The 20,094-nt window shown below is 36.9% G+C and overlaps 3 protein-coding genes across 4 annotated transcripts in view; 2 read left to right on the forward strand and 1 right to left on the reverse strand.

The window, feature by feature from the left end:
• Positions 1–5,300, reverse strand: part of nbas (NBAS subunit of NRZ tethering complex) — a 158,583-nt gene extending 153,283 nt beyond the window's left edge. The window contains exons 1-6 of the mRNA XM_044105892.1: positions 5,154–5,300; positions 4,620–4,671; positions 3,414–3,450; positions 1,478–1,555; positions 1,003–1,050; positions 158–201 (exon numbers count right to left, since the gene is read on the reverse strand). Of these exons, the coding sequence (XP_043961827.1) occupies positions 158–201; positions 1,003–1,050; positions 1,478–1,555; positions 3,414–3,450; positions 4,620–4,671; positions 5,154–5,246 (352 nt within the window). The 5' untranslated portion in view covers positions 5,247–5,300. The remainder of the gene's footprint in view (positions 1–157; positions 202–1,002; positions 1,051–1,477; positions 1,556–3,413; positions 3,451–4,619; positions 4,672–5,153) is intronic.
• A 182-nt stretch (positions 5,301–5,482) lies between these two features.
• ddx1 (DEAD (Asp-Glu-Ala-Asp) box helicase 1) lies at positions 5,483–11,540 on the forward strand. The gene is made up of 26 exons (XM_044105893.1): positions 5,483–5,576; positions 5,697–5,748; positions 5,865–5,928; positions 6,320–6,349; positions 6,479–6,575; positions 6,727–6,774; positions 6,896–6,979; positions 7,071–7,154; positions 7,246–7,322; positions 7,424–7,496; positions 7,592–7,668; positions 7,774–7,888; positions 8,036–8,174; positions 8,307–8,367; positions 8,506–8,604; positions 8,698–8,787; positions 9,144–9,332; positions 9,422–9,473; positions 9,577–9,723; positions 9,803–9,894; positions 9,975–10,047; positions 10,145–10,217; positions 10,439–10,481; positions 10,564–10,659; positions 10,839–10,959; positions 11,048–11,540. Exons 1-26 carry the CDS (start codon positions 5,561–5,563, stop codon positions 11,176–11,178), a joined length of 2,223 nt encoding a protein of 740 aa, XP_043961828.1. The 5' UTR covers positions 5,483–5,560; the 3' UTR covers positions 11,179–11,540.
• Positions 11,541–13,264: 1,724 nt separating this feature from the next.
• Positions 13,265–20,094, forward strand: part of itsn2a (intersectin 2a) — a 38,241-nt gene continuing 31,411 nt past the window's right edge. For both annotated transcript variants that reach the window (XM_044105895.1, XM_044105896.1), the window contains exons 1-2: positions 13,265–13,417; positions 19,739–19,811. In XM_044105895.1, coding sequence (XP_043961830.1) covers positions 19,805–19,811 — 7 coding nt within the window. In that variant the 5' untranslated portion in view covers positions 13,265–13,417; positions 19,739–19,804. The remainder of the gene's footprint in view (positions 13,418–19,738; positions 19,812–20,094) is intronic.

Below are 20,094 nucleotides of genomic sequence, written 5' to 3' on the forward strand. Positions count from 1 at the left end.
TTCACAAGCACTGAATTTAAACCTACAGCAACACAAAGTATAAACACATGAAACACACCAACCTAAATTCTTTACAAAGCAAAGAGGTGTTTACTGTGTAATGAGGATTTAGCTTTCAATTAACATGAACTAAAACCACAAAACAAGCAGAACTTACCCTGGCATTTTCCAATGACTGAGCCAAAGTCATCTCTCGCAGACCTGAGGAGAAAATACATACATAAACAAAAACTGTAAAGAAGGCGAGTTTACTCTGAATAACACGGACATGCAAGCACTTTAACACGGTCGGGAAGCCAATGACCCCAAATTAGCCCAGCGGATTACAGATGTAAAACAAAAACCAAATTGCCGATCCACAATATGAGGTTCATTGTTTATTTCACTTAAAAATAAGTATTACTTATTACTTAATGTTACTTAAAAATAAAAACATTTCTGCTTCTCAGTTAGCAAAACTGTAACTCTGTTTTCCATTTATATCTCCTTACAGATACTTACAAATCTCATTATCAGGTGAGGTTTTTCAAACTGTTTTTTGGGGGGAGTTTTTTCAGGCAAACCAGCTTAGTTTAATCATCACATTACAACAGTACGGTATGGTTTTGGTATTCTTAGTGTACAATTAAAAACTGGATATACATGGAAATCACCACCACAGCTATTCTCAGGAGTAGTTGAGAATACTCCTGAGAATAACAATATCCACTGATTGCTTCTTCTACCATTTAGACGTACCAGTTTGAGGAAGTGTTGCTTAATTGTTTCAAAAGAAATGAACAGCAGCAGTTAAAGGTGTGCTAAATTAAATCGAATGTTCTCCACTGAGACATTACATCGTTACTGACTGTACATGCTTTAACAAAATGGTTCTCCTTTCTCAGGTGTAAGTTGAACCTGGAAGTCGTTCTAACAAAAATGTAATTAATAACCTCATTAATTAAAAAGGCTCTATTGCTCTCACGCAGGGCTTTAAAAGAGGAGATAGAGTTTTGTAATTACCTAATTTCCACACACTGATCTTGAACAACCGCCAATAGTTTGCCATTACTGTGGAGTAAAACAGAAGAGTGGTCAGGAATGAATGAGCAAAAGAAATGAGAGAGCGCAGAAGGACAGGGAAGTTAATGGAAAGGGGTAAACACTTGTCATTTTATTGTTACACATGAAATTACAAGCAGAATATACAAAAAAAAACAGACACGTTTTGGGTTTGTTTTTTTTTGTTGGAAAGAACAATGTGAAGATGGGAATAAAAAGCCAGGTTGAGTGACTTAAAATGAATAAACATCCAGATCAGGTCATATCCAGAATGGTTTGGTTGAGTTAACAATTACCATTTGAAAACGGGTCTTTCTAATGTTATTTGCGATGAAGACAAATTATTAGCTGAGCACATATGAGTGACATATTGATGACCAGAGAAAAAGAAAGAAAAGAAAGAGTGCAAGACAGAGACTGTATGTTCCTGTTGTACCTTGAAAGCACCAGCTGCCAGCTAATTTGCTTGTTTGCCAGTCGGACGAGACCAAGAGGCAGAGACGAGCTGGAGGGGCTGAGAAAGGAAAAAAAAATCTATTTAAAATGAATTATTTAACAAAGTTCTTTATATTTTTTTTCAATACTTGGATTTTTGATACCTGCCACTGCTCCTCCACAAAAAGGTTTAAACACAAAAACAATTTGTCTTTATTAGTTTGTCTTTGTTTGTTTATTAGAAATTCTCATGGTATGATAACATTGAGGAAAAATGTCATACTTTCACTTCTTATTATTATGTTATGTAACATTATATTATATTTATTTAATTGGCTGGTTCTCTTTAGTTTTCACACAATAATTATTTTATGGAGACTAGAAATCTTTCCCGACAGCCAATGCTATCTACTTTGAAATGCACATCTCCAGTCAGCCGGCAACAGGTGGGGGATGGGCAGTGCTCCATTACTGTAAGCTTCATTCTAGTCACTCTAGAACCTTCTCTGGTATCTAATTATAAAGGACATTAACAAGTAAAAACAGCATCCCAAGTTTAAACCACAAGTTTATATACACCAAATTAAACATGCCTTCTTTCTTCCCTTTCTGAAGTGAAATCACACCAGAACTGTTCTTGTTTACTCAATTAGAACTACCAAAGTTCTTTCTATTTGTTAAATATTAAAAAAGGACTATAAATTCTCAGTTTACCTTGACACTAATAACCAGCATGTGCTTTTTGTCCAAATTTGTAAAACATAAAAAATTCAATAAATAATTTATTTTAACTATTCAACATAGTTACCAAGAAAATATGTTATTTTTGAAAATAAAATATTTTCCTTTCTCCAAGTGACTGAATTTGATTGGCTTAAGCCACCCATATGTTTTAATGCTCTTTGAAGTAAATCGGTTTACTTGAAAATGGTAGCCAAGTCTGAAGATATAGCGACTGCACCACTGAAAGCACACATGCTGCCAGCAAATTATTACCATCCTACAATCCAAATCCACTCCTCCTGGTTGAATTTTTCTTTCAACGAATGAAGGTTATTAACTCAACTGTCAAAGATGCTAATTTATGTAGTGAATGTAGCAATATCAGCACTCAAAAAGGCAAACGACCGTAAAAGCTTAACTGAACTGAGTGTAAAAGTAATTATTTTTTCCTGCTCAGTAGCAAAAGGAAATGTCATATAAAACGTACTGAATACATTCATTAAAAACATGGAAATTAAATCTAGAATTAAATACTTTAGCATCATCTCTCTGGCAACAATCCAATAATAAAAATTATGTATTTTTTAATACAACTGCTTTTAATTTCTGGGTCTCACATTTTATGACAGCCTTTGAGTCTGCTGATCGTCTCTCACCTTGTGCACAGAAAAAGTAAGGTAAAAAGTTTATAGATTATAAAAAATTCCGGACATTTCACATAAAATAAAAAAAGACTTATGTAGCTTCAAGAGTTGTTAAATATTTAATGCGGTTATTGATGGTGTTAGCTAGCTCAAAGTTTAATGTATACAGACTGCTCTGATTCTGAAAGAGGGAATGCATTACAAGACAAAAACGTATGCAAATGTTAAATATTTATTCTTCTAAAATGCTACATTTCTAATGTTGCCACAGTAGATTAAAGGATTTCTCAAACATGCATGAAAAAAATCAGGGCAACACTCAAAAAAGCCTATTTTACATAATAATGCCCCTTTAATGAGATGAATACCCACACTTATCTACTGAAGCTTTTGCCAATATTATTTAATTTTTTATTTTTATGGTTTTGATTGTTGGTTTTATAAATTTCTGTTAAAGCTTTCAATAAATATGTTAATTCAATAATAAAAAAGACATTCTTTGCTGGAGGACCAGCAAATATGCATTCAAAATAATGACAGAGTGTTTCATTGTTTCAATAACAAACTTACCTATACCACAGATAGTGAAGGAGCAATCGGAACGGTCCTGAGGGAGATTTATGAAAGTTAGCGAGCTAAATTTGACATTTCAGTAAATACACCCAGTCCTAGTAAATTAATTAGTCATATTTTTAGTTCAACTTCAAACAGCCCTGCAAACAAATATTGCAATCCTATTTTAGGAGTTTGGATCCTGCATTTGTATACCATGTTCAGATTGTATGTAAGGTGGCATAATACCAGTATTTGGTAACATACGTCAATATATTAAACTTTTTCCAATTTTATTTATTGTTCACTTTTATAGTGCTGTTTGTTAGTTTAGTAAATTTCTGTTAATGCTTTGAATACCTATTTTAATTCAACAATAAAAAGCCATTTAGTGGATGAATGTCTTTCTTAAAACATACACAAATTTAAGCCTGAAGTACATATTTTTGGTATACTGAATACTGAAGTATTTTGTATTATGGGATTGATTGTATTGCACCTTGATTTCAGAATCAACGTTCATCTCAATATCATAAAATAAACTACAATAAAATGATTTAAATTTAAATAAACTAAAATAAATGCATTTAAATTATTGTGATACTGAAGTCCATACAAAACAAGTCTGTAAAGCACACATGGGATGAAGATTTGAAACAAAGAAGAGCAACCTTGAATAAACCAAGAAACAAAGGCATTTTACAGCTGAACTATATAGCAGCTGAAAAAACTTCACATTAAATATTAAGCATTTTATTCTAGCACATGAAAATGCTTTCCTCAAGACAAAGGATTTCAAACTACAGTTCAATGTCCTGTAATATTCAGATGAACCAACCCTGATACAAATTTCCATTTGGTGGATATGCTATTCATTATCTGGCTCTATGTTTTTGATTAATCCAAAGCATAGGAACAATAAAACATTTTTAAATATTTGTTGGTGTTTTTATTTTGCAACCATTGTTTCAACATTCAAGAAAGATTTTCTAATATTGTGCAATCTTATGCCTTTTATTGGGCTTTAATATGAATCTTTGAGAATGCATAAGTTGTTGTTGTGCTTCATGTAGAACACTTAAGTCAGCTATTAAAAACTTGAGTGTTTGCTCATAGGGAAATATACAAACAAACAAAACAACTTTTTTCACAGCTTTAAGAGAAGCTGTGAACCTTATTTTTGTGGACGTTAAACAAACTTAAACAACATAAAGCGGAACTCACCTGTTACCGCTTTTGCAATTACAGACGTGCTGTACTCCTTGATGCCCCGTAACTGTAAATGATAGGAGAAATAACTGTGGAACAAAGGCTACACAGGACAAATCCTCTTTTAAAGATGTAAATAAAAGCAAAAGTAGGTAGATAACGTACAAGAACTCCTATTACGAGTTCAATGTTAAAATGTGTACAAATTCATACAAATGTGTATACATATTTTATTATTTAACTGAACTGAATATGTACAAATTTTTTTGAACTTTGCTAACAGTGAGTTTAAAAGTCTGTAGGAAAAGTACCTTCTTTTTTTACATGTATAATAATTTTACTACACTCATTGAACAGGAATTATACACATATAAACTTAATTAATATTAAAATTGCACAATTGGAGTAGAACTTGTATAATGTTTCTACTACGTGGCTTTGCGCTGCTGGCAGGGTCCAGCTCACTTTCTCGTGCTTTCTTAACACTTATTCTTTAAAAAATACAATGGCGAACCTAACAACACTAACTAAATGTCTGAGGTGACAAACCTGTGTGTCAGTCTCCGGTGGCCATTCCGTAATGACTAATAAATCGTATAATATGTTTTCCTCTTCGCCTTCCATTAAGCTGTCTTCAGCCATGATTGCCACAGCTGTCAGAAATGTCTCCTACGGCAAGCGCAGCGAGACAAAATGTAGCGAGACCACACAATTTTACAGTATTGATCCTCCCTAAAAATGTGGTGTCTTTTGTGCCTGCATTCACCTTGCATAGTATAATGTTATATTTATGTAAAAATACAATTATTTTTTTGTTTACAGAGTTTTTAAACCATACTGCAGTTAATGCGGAACTATTGTGATTCTTCTGTTTTGACGTTCTCATAAACTAGTTGCACCAAGCCGTTCCTTCTGAACACGTAATATACGGTAGGGGAGCACTCGTTGCAGTAAAAATGGCAGCCTTTTCTGGTGAGTTTTTCTTGATAATTTAATTAATCTCTACTTGTTCAGTAGCTATTTTAGCAGATAGTGATTATTAATAACCAGACATTCGCTCTGAAACATTAAGTATGTGTCTTACAAACGCAGAAATGGGTGTTATGCCTGAAATCGCGCAGGCTGTGGAGGAGATGGATTGGCTGTGAGTTACATTACACTGTTTGCCAAATCAGTAATTCCTTGTTCTGTTGTTCCGCCCTCATTTTATCTGCAAAGTTTATGCTTGTTATTTTATTTTATTTTTTGTCTTAATTATAGACTGCCAACAGATATCCAAGCAGAGTCCATTCCCTTGATTCTTGGTGGAGGAGATGTTCTCATGGTAAGCTTCCTCCTGTGTACAATGGCTTGAAAAACTCTTTACACCACTTGAACTGGTGCTTTACTATTGAAATTATTTGTGATAGTTAATATTATTTTGGTTTGATTTAGGCGAACTTTGACTGAGCCACTCCAAGAAATGACAATGATTACATCTAAACCACAACATAGTAACTAGAACTGGTTGTAATTCTTTTTAGGGTTGTAATGCTACAGTTTGAACCTCAAGAGGTTTTTTGTGTAGGCCTGTCTCTATAAAACTTAATGTTAAACATTTTTGAAAATCTAGTTTGGCATGAATATTTTTGGAAGGCATTGTAAATGTATCACTTTCAAAAACCCGACACAAGTATGTTACAGACTCTGAAATTTCTTATTCATTCTTATTACAGGCAGCAGAAACTGGTAGTGGAAAGACAGGCGTAAGTAGAGCCACGTTTCATTTGAAATCCACTTTTAAACATTTGCTCCTCAGCAAACATACACATCAAGTTGAGGTTTGTAGAACAAGTTCAGTGTGCTATAAGTATTTCTTCCCCTTTGATCACCAGGCCTTTAGTATCCCAATCATCCAGATTGTCTATGAAACCCTGAAGGATCAGCAGGAGGGCAAGAAGGGCAGAGCCGCTGTCAAAACTGGGGGAGCAAGTGAGATCTATCTATCTATTCCATCTAGTCTATCTATTCTATCTAATCTATTTAATCTATCTATCTGATAAAATATTACAAAACATATCCAAAGTTTAACTAAAGTTATTTTGCTTTTTATTTTCTACTCATAATCTTTGCTTCATCCTAGTTTTCAACACCTGGCAGATGAATCCATATGATCGTAGCCCAGCCTTTGGTAAGAGAAGTTTAAGAGAACCTATCTGCATTAAAAGACAGCCCACCTGCTGTTAAGACAAACACTTTAAAAGCTGCAGCTTTGTAATTTGCAACACGTCTTTCTTTGCTGGTCTGCTTAGCAATTGGCCCCGATGGACTCTGCTGCCAGAGCAGGGAGTTCAAAGAGTGGCACGGCTGCCGCTCCACCAAAGGTGTCACAAAAGGTCAGTGAACATGATTTTTAATTATCTACCAAACTACTATGAATAAGAGAAACCTATGCTCATAATACTTATTCAATTGGATTATATGTAGGGAAGTACTACTATGAGGTAACCTGCCAAGACCAGGGTCTCTGCCGGGTGGGTTGGTCTACCAGTCAAGCTGCTCTGGATTTGGGTATGTGTTGAAAAATCTCCAGCCTACAAGAGTAAACTAAAAATCTTGTCAGTTGTGCAGTAACTGAATTGTAAATTGTTGTGTTTCTCAGGAACTGACAAGTATGGCTTTGGTTTTGGTGGGACCGGAAAGAAATCCAACAACAAGCAATTTGACAGCTATGGGGAGGTGGAAATTACTCCTCTGTTGTTACGAAACATAATCAATTTGTGAATATTTTTTGGTTTGTTTGCTTGTTTTAAATTTCATCTGCCTTTCCCTCCTTTCAGGAGTTTACCATGCATGACACTATCGGATGCTACCTGGATTTAGATAAGGGGCAGATCTCCTTCTCTAAAAATGGTGCATCATAATTATTCATTTTTGGATCATAAAAGATGTAGGCAACATGTTGAGCTGTTGTTGGTTAGTAACATTTTGCCGTTTCTTTTTCCTAGGAAACGACCTGGGATCGGCTTTTGACATCCCTCAAAATTTAAGCAGCCAGGGCTTTTTTGCTTCATGCGTCCTAAAGGTATCTCTAGGCTCATTTAAGTAGAAATACTTAATAGTAAAAATCAAAAACTAAGTACCATGTAGCCATGGTGCCATACAAGCCTACATTTTTCTGTCTTGTTAGAATGCTGAGCTGAAGTTCAACTTTGGAGGAGAAGACTTCAAACATCCCCCTAAAAGTGGGTTTGTTGCTCTGGATCAGGCATCAGAGAGTCACACCATTAAATCCTCTCAAACAGGTAAAAAAAAGCATTCCAAATTTAATTTTGAAATAGAAATAATATTCGTTCCCTTTTATAATAAAAGGCCTTTTTCTATATTCCTCATATTACAATATCCAAGAGTTCTACTGTTTCTTCATTTTTGATAATCTTGTGAATCTGCAGGCAGTGCCAAAGTGACTCAAGTGAAGGCTTCATCAAACACACCCAAAGCTCTGATCATTGAGCCATCCAAAGAGCTGGCAGAGCAAACCTTCAACAATGTCAAGCATTTTAAGAAATATGTGGAAAATCCCAAGCTAAGGTAGGATAAACAATGGTGAACGCCGCATGTCTGTATTTGTAATTCCAAATTACTGCCAGCAGATGGAGCCAGAGTGTTAGAGAGTAATTTCTCCAATGAGCATTTGCTAAGTTTCCTCGTCTGTGATTACAGGGAGCTTCTTGTGATCGGGGGTGTACCAGCTAAAGAGCAGTTAGCAGTTCTGGAACAGGGGGTATGTAATATCTGTAGGCTTAATTGGTTTAAATGTGAAACACAAACTAAAATACGCAAGTTTTCATTCTTTTCTTGTTTCTTTTTCTCTGTTTTTTTTTGGGGGGGTTACTTTCTGTATACTTGATTCTGTTATCAGGTAGACATAGTGGTGGGAACACCTGGAAGACTGGATGACCTTGTTTCCACTGGAAAACTCAGTCTGTCCCAAGTCCGTTTCCTGGTTCTGGATGAGTGTGTATGTGCAACACATCTGCAAAGTTTTAATCCACTTTAATAACGACATAGTTCACTACATTTTAACATGTATCGGGGTTCACTTTGTCTTCAGGATGGTCTCCTAACAGCCGGATATACAGACTTCATCAATAGGATCCACAAACAAATCCCTCAGGTGACCTCTGATGGCAAGAGACTGCAGGTATCATTAATGATGATGTTAAGGATTGTAATCATAATGCAAACCACTAATCTAAGTAGAGGTGCATGATGTTAGGAAATTATGCGGTTTGCAATGTGATTGTTGAATATTTCCATGATGATATTAGTTGGGATAAACCCACATTTTTCTCACTTATCTTTAGCTGTAAGAGTCAGTGAGGAAAATTCTGAAATTACAAGTCTTGCAGGGTGCTTAGAGATTGACTTCCCTTCTCCATTGCTTTAATATTTTCAGTTTAGGTGTTTTCCATCAGATTTAAAGCAAGTTTGAACTCTTCTGGAAAAAAAAAAAGTCTCTGCTGTATCTTAAAAATCAATGCCACTTACTCTTCCCAGGTCATTGTGTGCTCTGCCACACTGCATTCCTTCGACGTAAAGAAGCTCTCCGAACGCATCATGCACTTTCCCACTTGGGTGGACCTTAAAGGTGAGGACTCTGTCCCGGAGTCCGTCCACCATGTGGTGGTGCCGGTCAACCCAAAGGCCGACCGACAGTGGGAGCGCCTCGGCAAGAACCACATCCGGGTGAGATGCAAAAGAGATTACATATTATAGTGTTAAAGGTTGGTGAGGAAAGCTTTTGTTTTTATTCCAATCTACTTTCCTTTGGTTAGACTGATGAAGTTCATGCCAAAGATAACACCCGACCAGGAGCCAATACACCAGGTAAAGTCTATGCCATGTTTCACCATATTCTTAATTAGAAACATACTTTTTTTTCTTTCTTCCAGTGAAGATTACAAATATTTCTGTTTACCTTCTTGGTTAGAAATGTGGTCAGAAGCTATCAAGATGCTGAAGGGCGAGTACACGGTCAGAGCCATCAAAGAGCACAAAATGGACCAGGCCATAATCTTCTGTCGCACCAAGATCGACTGCGACAACATGGAGCAATACTTCATTCAGCAAGGAGGAGGTGGACAGACATTTTAAAATTCAGCACTGATTTGCAAACTTCATTACTGAATCATAGATTTGGAACGCGTTTTCTTCAGGTCCAGACAGCAAAGGTCATCAGTTCTCCTGCGTTTGCCTTCATGGTGATCGAAAGCCGAATGAGAGGAAAAATAACTTGGATCGCTTCAAGGTGAGAACCAAAGACGAACACGACTTTCTGATGCGGTTTCGCCAGTTGCTAGACATTTTAAGGTCCTCTCGTGTTCATAGAGAAAAGATGTGAAGCTGCTGATCTGCACAGATGTGGCCGCCAGAGGAATCGACATCAGCGGCGTTCCTTACGGTACAGATTTTGTCGCTGCATCCGCTTTATTCATATCGGTGCTTCTGCCACTTGTTCTCACAACGTCCTGTTTCTCCCTTCACAAATTCAACAACAGTGATTAATGTCACCCTGCCTGATGAGAAGCAGAACTATGTCCATCGTATCGGCAGAGTTGGTAGAGCAGAGAGGTAAGCCCTTTGGAGTCTTTCATCAGAAGAGCAGACTTCTGAACACAATTGATTGCACTGAACTTTATTATAGGTATCAGGGTAAAGGAGGCTGACTAAATTTGGATATCCCATTGGTTCATGTGTTAAAATTATTCTACTTTTTGTTGGTTTGATCCACACTATTCCTGTAAAAATGCATATTTGATTCAGAGGATATATAATATTTCTTTACCTTTCAGAATGGGACTTGCCATCTCCCTAGTTGCTATGGAAAAAGAAAAGGTAATCTAGGCGACAGGACTCCCAATATTCAGTTTGAGCTCCTCTGTTTTAATGCTTGTAGGTGCATCTTTCATCCCTGTAGGTGTGGTACCATGTTTGTCAGAACCGAGGGAGAGGCTGCTACAACACCCGACTGAAGGATGACGGAGGGTGCACCATATGGTACAACGAGAAGGAGGTGAGCATTAGCATAGTCCGACGCAACAAAGTAAAAGTGGTGTATGAAAAAGTTTGCCTTGTTTGATTAAGGAGTTTCTAAGGTGATGTTTAGAAGCACATGTGTTTGTCTTTCTGGCAGATGCTTCTAGCACAGGTCTCATTTGCCCTGTATCTCTCCCCTCTTTCCTGTTATCCCAGCTTCTGTCTGAAATCGAGGAGCATCTGAAATGCACCATCACTCAGTGTGACACAGATATTAAAGTACCTGTAGATGAGTTTGATGGAAAAGTGACGTATGGACAGCGCAGAGCTCTGGGAGGTATCTGCCACCTTTTTCATCTTTATAGAAGCGATAAATATTTACCGCTCTGCAGTTTCTTACCAACAAGCCTGTTATCTTTCCCCAGGCGGAAACTATAAGGGTCATGTGGATGTTCTGGCCCCCACAGTCCAGGAGTTGGCTATCCTTGAGAGAGAAGCTCAAACATCTTTTCTTCATTTAGGATACATGCCAAACCAGCTGTTCAGGGCCTTCTAAACAAATAGCCTGATAGCGGTCCAGGCTTCTACCATTAATTGAAACACTCACTTCCTGAAACAGCTGAGTATGAAGATTTGTGCTGCTTAATGGGCTACAGTAAAAAAAAAAAAAAAGAGGTTGAATTTTTATTTTATTTTCCAATTCAAAAGTTTGAAGTTTGGTTTTTGAGTCTAGTTTGAAGTATTTTGTTTTAAAATATGCTAAAGTTTGCAGTTCAAGTGAAAGAATGACTGAAAGAGATTGCTGTCTTTGGTTCTCGCCTTGAAGCTGGTGGTCAGGGATGCGAAAGTTAATCCTGATCACTGTGATTTCTGTATTTTATTTTATTTTTTCTGAAATAAATTGTTGTAGGCTGTTGAGTTTGGTTTCTCTGTCCAGTTATGGTAAATGAAACTGTTTAAATAGAGCTGACTGGATCTATTTAAGTTTATTATTAAATCACAAATAAACCTTTATTAACAACACTATTTATTAAATTAATTTTGTTTTTTATTTTTAAATCCCACAAATACTAATTGCACATATGTTGCGGGTTTTAGCACCTCTGCACCCAGCATGGTACCAGTGAATATGGTAATATTCTTTGGAAGGCTAACCTTTTCATGTATTAAAAATGATGGTTCATTTGATTTTATGTATAATTCCAGTTTTCTAAGAACCTGAATTTTAGGTTTAAAATTCAAAGAAAAATCCTGCTGCATCCCTCTGTGTAATGTCAGTGATGAAGTTTTTTTAGATGCAGCCATATACAGTCAAGTTTTTTTTATAATAGTAGTCAGGATATGCTCCATGTTAAGCTTCAGTAGAGCTTCTCATGTCAGTGTTGAAGGTTTCTGCATTATTCCAGATAATATTTAGAGCAGTTAGAAATTAACTGTGAGAATCTAATTACAGATTAAAAATCACATGATCTGTAGTCACATGATTTTCCCAAAACTTAACTAAAGCAATTTCAGAACATATATTCATTTTTAGGCCTGAAAGCAAATTATGTATTGAAAAAAAAAGGTTCTCGTTTTGTAAAATACATTAACAGTATTTTTTTTTCATTTATTTATTTAATCATTCATTCTTTTAGGTTATTTTCCACAGATATCAGTCTGCCAGCTCAGAAACGTTACAAGGTAAATAAGCTACAATATCAAGCTTGGGCTGTAAGTGGCGCTCTTGGCCGACCGAAATTTAGATTCCTTCTTTCATGAGGGCTCACAGTTAACCTCATAATTGCATTTAATTACATGTTTCTGTTCATCTAAGAGCAATTTAAGCATTTAATGAGCTTTCAAAAAAATAGAATAAGTCCGGCTTGTCTGAATTTACACACTTTAAAATGGCAGACAATGATACCAAAATGATGCACTTGACGTAAAACTATTTATTGATCGCATATGTTCTCAGTTAAACGTCATGAAAGATTTCAGTGTAATCTAATTTTTGCACTTTGAAAATTGTCACATTTTTATTTGCCTTAGGACGTCAATCACGTTTTAAGGCAAACATACTTAACAATTTATGGGAAGAGTATGAATATTGCAGAGGGAGGGAGAATTTGATAAAAGTGAGTCTCTCCACTCCAAAGATATTAACAGAAGATATTAACAGGAAAAAATTCAAACCATCTCAAAAGCACATGTGGTGAATCACTGCATGTGAACAACAACAACCAATAATGTCATCCAGGACATGTTGCTGTGGAACATCATCTCGGCTGCAGGTATTGAGCAGTTAGCATGATAGCCGACTGCCATTCAAAACAATCCTCAGTCAGAGGCGTTTTCAGATTGCTTGCAAGACTGGCTGCTACCTGCACCTAGCATCATTCACAGCGACTCGTTTAAGATGCTTAGATTACACGAGTTTGGAAAACAATCAAAATACCCTTTGAAGTAAATACAGTATTTTTTTTTTAAGTGAATTGAACTGAATTTACTTTTTTGGTGTTTATCAATAGAAGTATGTAGCATACCACATAGGCCTGTTGGGTAAAAAAAAATAAAAACTTCATTCAAATCCTAGTTTCTTCTTTCTTTCTTTCTCTTCTTCTTTTCTTTAGGAAAATAAACTTTATTTTTTAAGACCGACGGAAATACTTAGGGTAACCGACGGAGCTTGACTCGGACTGGAGACGCCCATTTTCAGTCCGCGCCCGCCCCGGCTGCTGGAACGGTTCCTCCTTCTCTACGCGCTTTGATTGTCAGCCTGGATGTCGATCCCCGCCGCTATCCCACCGCAACAGGTAAATTATTAAACATCATTTTACTGCTTAGAAAAAAAGGTAAAGGAAAGGAAAAACACCTCACAACGTAGCAATTAGTTGTCGTGAATGTGATGTGGATTTTTTTTTTCTGATTATTTATTATACCTGTTCCATTGAGGTAAGTGGGATGTCCTGTTATTATTAAATGAAATACGGAGCCTAAAAGCGATGCGGCGACGCGAATTAACACCGTGGGTTGTTTTGCTGCAGTGGACCTGCCGTCCTGACAAGATGTGGGTTTTATGAAACCTGTCCTGAAAAGCAACCTATTGTCTGCGTTTGAGAGAAGGGAACACACCATATGGCTACAAAAAAAATGTTTCCTGTAAATGACAAACTTAAAATTAAACTTCCTAAGTCATAGTCTGTTGGCTGCAAAAACGCGATTTTGTTATCTGATGAGGGCTAAGGGGGATTAATACTTTAAGTGATTTATAATTATCTTGAGATGTCGTGTCACATGACATCACTGTTTGAAGACAACACATCTCATTCTGGAGGTTAATAATCCTGTTTCCCGAGAAAGAGACTCAATTTGACGCTGACAGTGACCTGGTAAATCATTAAATCCAGATTTATAAAGGAGGGAAAATACAGCTGAAGCGTAGCCTGTTTATTTATTTTTGTTAAAGTGCGGTAGTTGTATCTATTATCTTACTGCTGTACCCCTTTGCAGCACCTGACAGATAAGCTTGTCTTCAGGTGAGAGTCTATTTTCAATACTGAGCTTGACAACTGGAACAAATTAAGCTGTTTAGGTAGGCATGTGTTCATTCACTGCAGTGGAGAAGACGAATTATAGATAGCTTGCAGTGTGTCTTGAGTGTGTGGGTGTGTGTGTGTTCTTTTGCTGCTTGGAGGTTTTCTTTGCTGAAGTGGCAAAGTCCATTTAAACCGCAGCAGTTGTGACATCTGGCCCAATCTCAGCTGAGGCTGTTAAATATCCACCTGCCAAGACATGACATAACTACAGAGTCTTGCAGAAATATTCATACTCTGACATGTGACAGGCCAACACAAGTAGAGCAATATTGTGAACTGGATGACTGAATTGTTTTCTGAATTTTTTTCCCCTCCCCGTTTGTATTTAGCCCCTCTATGTCAGAACTTTACAAAAACGTTTACAGCTGCAAGTCTCCAGTGGCTTTACACCTAGGAACACTGAAACAATTCTCTTTTATTTTTTGTGAAAGCTTCAGTTCAGTAAGATTGAATCTGTGAACATCGCCTTTTCTGGGCCACAAATTCTCAACTGGACTTAATGCAAAACAAAAATATGCTTCAATCTTAACCATTCCATTCTAGTTCTGGCTGTATGTTTAGGATTATTTTGTTATTGAGGCGCTTTTCTGAGATTGCCCTGAAATGATCTCACACCATCTAACCTTCAACTCTAAACAGCTTATGTGTCTTTGTTGAAGAAAATCACCTCCTCAGCATGTTGCTGCTACCGCCGTGTTTCACTGGGACAAAGATTTGTCTCCTTGCCCTGGCCAGACATTGTTGATGGACTGCCATGTCTTATAACCCGTGTGACGCTCTTAATATTTTCTGATGATGGTAAATGATTACACTGCATTTAATTTATGAGCATCAGAGACCATACAGGAATTAAGGTCACACTTTTCGTTATCTGTTCAAAAGTCTTGAAAACAACCCAGCATTTTTGTTCCTTTTCACAAACATCTTTGTGTTGTTCCACCAAATAACGTTCCAGTGAAACACAGTTGATGTTTGTGGCTGTAATGTAACAAAATGTGGAAGAATGGATTGAGATTGCAAGGGGTCATACACAAGTTCATTGTCCATTTATTGTGGTCATACAAGTGGCCAGAAAAGGACTTTCAGTGTCATTTTTTTCTGACATTTTCATATATATATATATAAGTAACTGGCATAAATACCAGTTAATTTTACCTTAATCTTAAGGCAACAAAACTAAACAAAATAAAAGCAACATATAGAAAAACCGCTGAGGTAGGACATGCTGTCATGTGTATTGGGGGATGGAGAATGTTGTGTTAAAGAGACCACAGTTATTTATTGAGTTGACCTGTAACTGTGACAGAAAGATATGAATGAGTGTCCTAGCAGAAACGTCCTGGATTTTACCAGAACAGAGGAAGACGTATATGTCTGTGTGCTGCGCATCCGTCTGCTCTTGTGAACTGGCAAAACACACAGTGCTTACACTCACACACACGCCCCCACCACACACACACACACACACACACACGCACATACACTGGGGTCTTTATGTCCACGGTTCCGAAAGGCTTCCTGGACTGTGTCAGCCAGAACAGGCCCCTCTTCTGTGCTTGCAGGGTGTGTTGGACACATTTGGACACACACAGGCCGAAGCATTGATATGCCACATCCATCTAGGCTGGAGTGGTGCACACAGGTGTCAATCAGCATGCTGGTTAGAGTGAAAGGATCTTTGATTCGTTCGTGACCTCTGTGTGATGATGGGTCAGGAAACAAATCCACTATCCCTCTTTTGATATACCCAATGCCTCAAATCCAGCTCGGAAACTGTTTATATAGAAAAAAAAACATATAAACAGCGAAACTCGTTCTGTTGATATAAAGGGTGTCTTTGTCTTCTTTTGTTGATTCATTATTGGATCTACCCAGGATACGTCCTGTTTAAACAGTGAAGGCTGTCTTCCATAGTCAACAGGAGGTAATATACCTCACACACTTCAAGACATTCAAGTGTTTGTGCATGAGGGCGGATAAGTGTCCACTAAATACTACACGTGTTTGCATACGACAGCTAAATGCAAACACGTTTAAGGCACACTTAAACAGCACTTCCAGGTGTGTGTTTTTTTTTTTTGTTTTTTTGTATGTGCCGTGGTTTACGAAAGTATTGCAAAAATTATTTCTAAACTGCATCTTAGTATAATTTTATGTGTGGGTATCAGTATGTGCATTATTGATGTCACAGAAGATTGTCTGGAAAGCAAGAGTTGTTGGGTTATGTGTTAAGTGTCATAAATTCACAGTTTGCATGTCAGAGTGCTGTTTAGTCTATTGCACTTGCTGCAGTAAATACACACACCTCACATGGATTAATGTGTTTCAAAAATGATACTGACATAATAATGTTTACCAACAGTGTCAGAATCACATGGTCTTATAATGTTGAGCCCCAGTGATGAAGCAACATAGTGCACCAATATGGACTGGAGGAAAAAGGACAGCTTAATTTCAATTGTATTTTTCAAAATAATCTGTATTCTCTCCCCATTTTTCCAGGTTTATTACTGGCAAGGGTCTTTTTTTTTTTTTTTTTTTTTTTTTTAAGATTACCGTAGTTTAGAAGAGTCTAGCATTGGTCAGTGGTGTGACAGGAATTGACCATGGTCACCTAAACCAACCCCATTGCAAATTTACATTCGAATACAAAGTTTCACATTCAGTCCTTGATTGTGTCTACATCCCAAACTCAAACCTAAACTGCCTCAATCCGAAGTCATTCTTACAAAAAATGGCTGAATTGTGAATGTTTCCTGAATGAATTAGAAAAGCTTAAAGGGTTTGTGTTCTCTCATGCTTCCAATTTATTTTTAGAATTTTATTTTGAAACTGGGTCTGTGCCTTCTCCTACGCCATGAACAGGTTTGTTCATAAATTACTCCATAGATTAAATCAGGAGCATGCAGGGACAGATGCCACAATGGGTGGCTTAGTGCTCTTAAGTAAGTGGCAGAGCTGGCGTGTCCAGACAATAATTTATATTATGAAATAATTGCAGTGTCCCCTGTAGTCATACATTAAGAAACAGGAAAGACAGATCAACAAATTGAAGCAAACAAAAGCGAAAATCTCCCTTTATTTTCTAAATTGTGGGGGGGAGGGGATTCCTGGACAATTACTGAAGAATAAACCTGAATTAATAGGAAGGAAAACATTAAACGTTTGAATCTGAACTTCGGAGCATTTTATCATTTTTATCAGTTGTGCCAATTTTCTCCTGACAGAGCTTTGTAAATATAACCTGCACTTTCTGCAGCCGTGAATCCACATTGTTTTCTGCTACAGGCTTTATAAGGACATTTCTTTACTTTAGTAACATTCATACATTTTCATCCTAACCATGTGAGTCTAAGCCTCTGCTCAGCTTGCCAGTTTTTTAGAAATATATCCTGAGTTCTGCATGATGAGTAAGGTAGCAGTAGAGGTACCAGCACCGTCTGACTTGTCAGTCAGTAGTTAGCTACATTTAACTCAGTGCCTCAGGTAATGTTTTCCATGAAAATAAGACTCCTTATTATCCAGTGGCCTCTCCTCACCCTCTGTATCCACATAAACACCTCTCTCCATTACATCACAGTGATGACGCTCTGTTATTAAAGCAGCTTCTCTTTGCTGCTGACCAGCCCACATATTTTTTTTCTAACAGACTGGCAGCTTTTAGCACTAAGAGTCATAGCAATGGTTCTGTATGTGTAGCCTTAAAAAAGAGCTAGCTTACTTAAATTTATTGCATCATTAAAAACCAAAACCAAATCCATTTGAATTTGACAGCAGAGGTTTTGTTTTTATTTTATGTTCAAATAAAACGAATGTCATTCTTCTTCCAAAAATAAAAGGGAATTGAGATTTGCAAACTAGTAGGGTCTCAACCACAAAGGTTTGGAATAAACCAAATTCATTGCTGTCAGCTCCTTCAGGCCTGAAGTTTTGTAAAACATTGACCTGGCAGTTTTGATGTTAAATTTTATTCACTCCCCAACCCAAAGAGTTAGTTGTTATTTCTAGTTTCACTGAAAATGCATCTAGTCATTATAAAGTGTTTGCAATGGGAAACAAAAAAAGGTAATTTTTTCTAGACTTGAAACATTTAAGAGCAAATTTCTCTCTGTTACTGTAGAGTAACAGAGAGTACTTATTACCCATCTTCATCTTACTTTTTTATTCTTATCAGTTGCTCAAACAGTTTGGATTACTAAAGTGTTTTCTTTATTTTATAGTGAAACTATCCTTTGCAAGGCATGGAGAATGAAGGTCATAGTAACCTCTTTAAGTGGCAGCCGAGACCTTCATAATAGCAAACAGAGCAGCAGTCAATCAACAGTAAATACACAACTTTCTTAATGTTGCTTTTAGGCACAAGCAGGTTTGAGATGATGATGGGATGATGGTAAAAGTTGCGCCGTTTCTTGGTATCTTTGTATTTACATAACAGTGGAAAACAAACATTGTAGTCATTAAGATTGGTGGAAAACAGCAAATAGTACAACAGATAATTATATATGTTACATTTAGAATTTTTGCTTAGATTTCTGTACCTACTCTTAACCAAAAACATAGACTAAATCCTTTCAAATAGTTCTAGTTTTCATGTAGGCATTGTAGTAATAAGCTATTAGACGGGTAATTAGTTGGCTGTCAGCTGGTGCCTGCAGTCGGCTGCTCACCAAATATGATGCTTGGCGCTAAGTGCTCTTTCAGTTCACACATGATGACTGTCCACATTCTTTCATGACCAGAAACACACTCTAAGAGCTTTATATGTCGAGAGCAAGGGGAAAAGCTTGTTGCCTTTCTTCAGCCTGCTAATCAGCAATGCTCAGCAACAGCTGTGTTACTCAATGCAGTTTAATAATCAGTAGAGATGGAGAAAAGCATTAAACTGTATGAGCCGGATGATGGGTAAATTTGCTCGGTTTTTCTAACTGACCTTTTAAATCGTTGACATACCTTGATGCTTCTTATGGATTTTGTGCTTTTTTTTCCACTTCTCTACCGATTTATCAAATTTCTAACAATGAGCGATGTTAGTTCAACAGAAAATGAATGGTTGGCTTTTATCTAAAATCCAATACAACCAGGAAATAGGTGGAGTTTTGAGGGTATTGGATGCAATGCATGTGAGACAAACTGAATTATCTGTCTCCAGCTAAGTGCTTACTAGTTTTTTTTTGTTTGTTTGTTTTGTTTTGTTTTTTGCTGTCAAAACAAGCAAAATAAAATAAATAACACACAGACACAAACCAAAGCAGCCTGTTTCTCACACACCATCACTTCAGCAGCCTGTCTTCTGTTGACATCATCTGTCTCTGTTTTCTCTCTTCCCTTCCCATCTGTCCTTTTGCCGTCATCATCCTTATTAGCCATTCACAATTTTTCCATTGCATTTCTGGAAAGTGATTAGTTTTGTCTTACTTTTTTCCTGCCCCGTTTTCAATATTTTTCCTCCTTCATTAACCCCAAACAGATTCCTACACCTCCGTTACTTTGTGACTCACACACAATCACACTCGGACCTCTGTCTTTTTTTTTTTGCAGATGTCTGACAGCTAGCCAACTGAGTAGAGGACCTCCCTCTTTGCTGGGAGCCTTCCACCTGCAGCCATGAATGGTGAGGACACAATTTAAAATCTTGTGCATGACGTGCATCTCTATTGGAAAAAACATAGGAATGAAGAAATAAATAAAATTACACTCAACAGATATGAGGTTATTTCAGGGCCTATTTTTAACATTATGATTGTTTATTTATCGATCAGGTCATCAAGACAAAATAGCTCATTGATTTGCTGGCAGTAACAATTACTTGTCTTTGTACTATGTTGGGCTACTGTTGCTTATTGGTCTGCATTCAAGGATAAAAGGTCTTATAGGACTTATACTAAGTCCTTTTT

This window comes from Gambusia affinis, linkage group LG22, assembly GCF_019740435.1.
Source record: "Gambusia affinis linkage group LG22, SWU_Gaff_1.0, whole genome shotgun sequence".
In the NCBI taxonomy this organism is placed as follows: domain Eukaryota; kingdom Metazoa; phylum Chordata; class Actinopteri; order Cyprinodontiformes; family Poeciliidae; genus Gambusia; species Gambusia affinis.

What these genes read in the sequence shown, in the direction of transcription:
- ddx1 (XM_044105893.1), top strand. An exon ending in CTGATGGCAAGAGACTGCAG is followed by an intron (nt 8,788 to 9,143) that starts GTATCATTAATG and finishes TACTCTTCCCAG; the next exon opens with GTCATTGTGTGCTCTGCCAC. An exon ending in TATGGTACAACGAGAAGGAG is followed by an intron (nt 10,660 to 10,838) that starts GTGAGCATTAGC and finishes CTGTTATCCCAG; the next exon opens with CTTCTGTCTGAAATCGAGGA.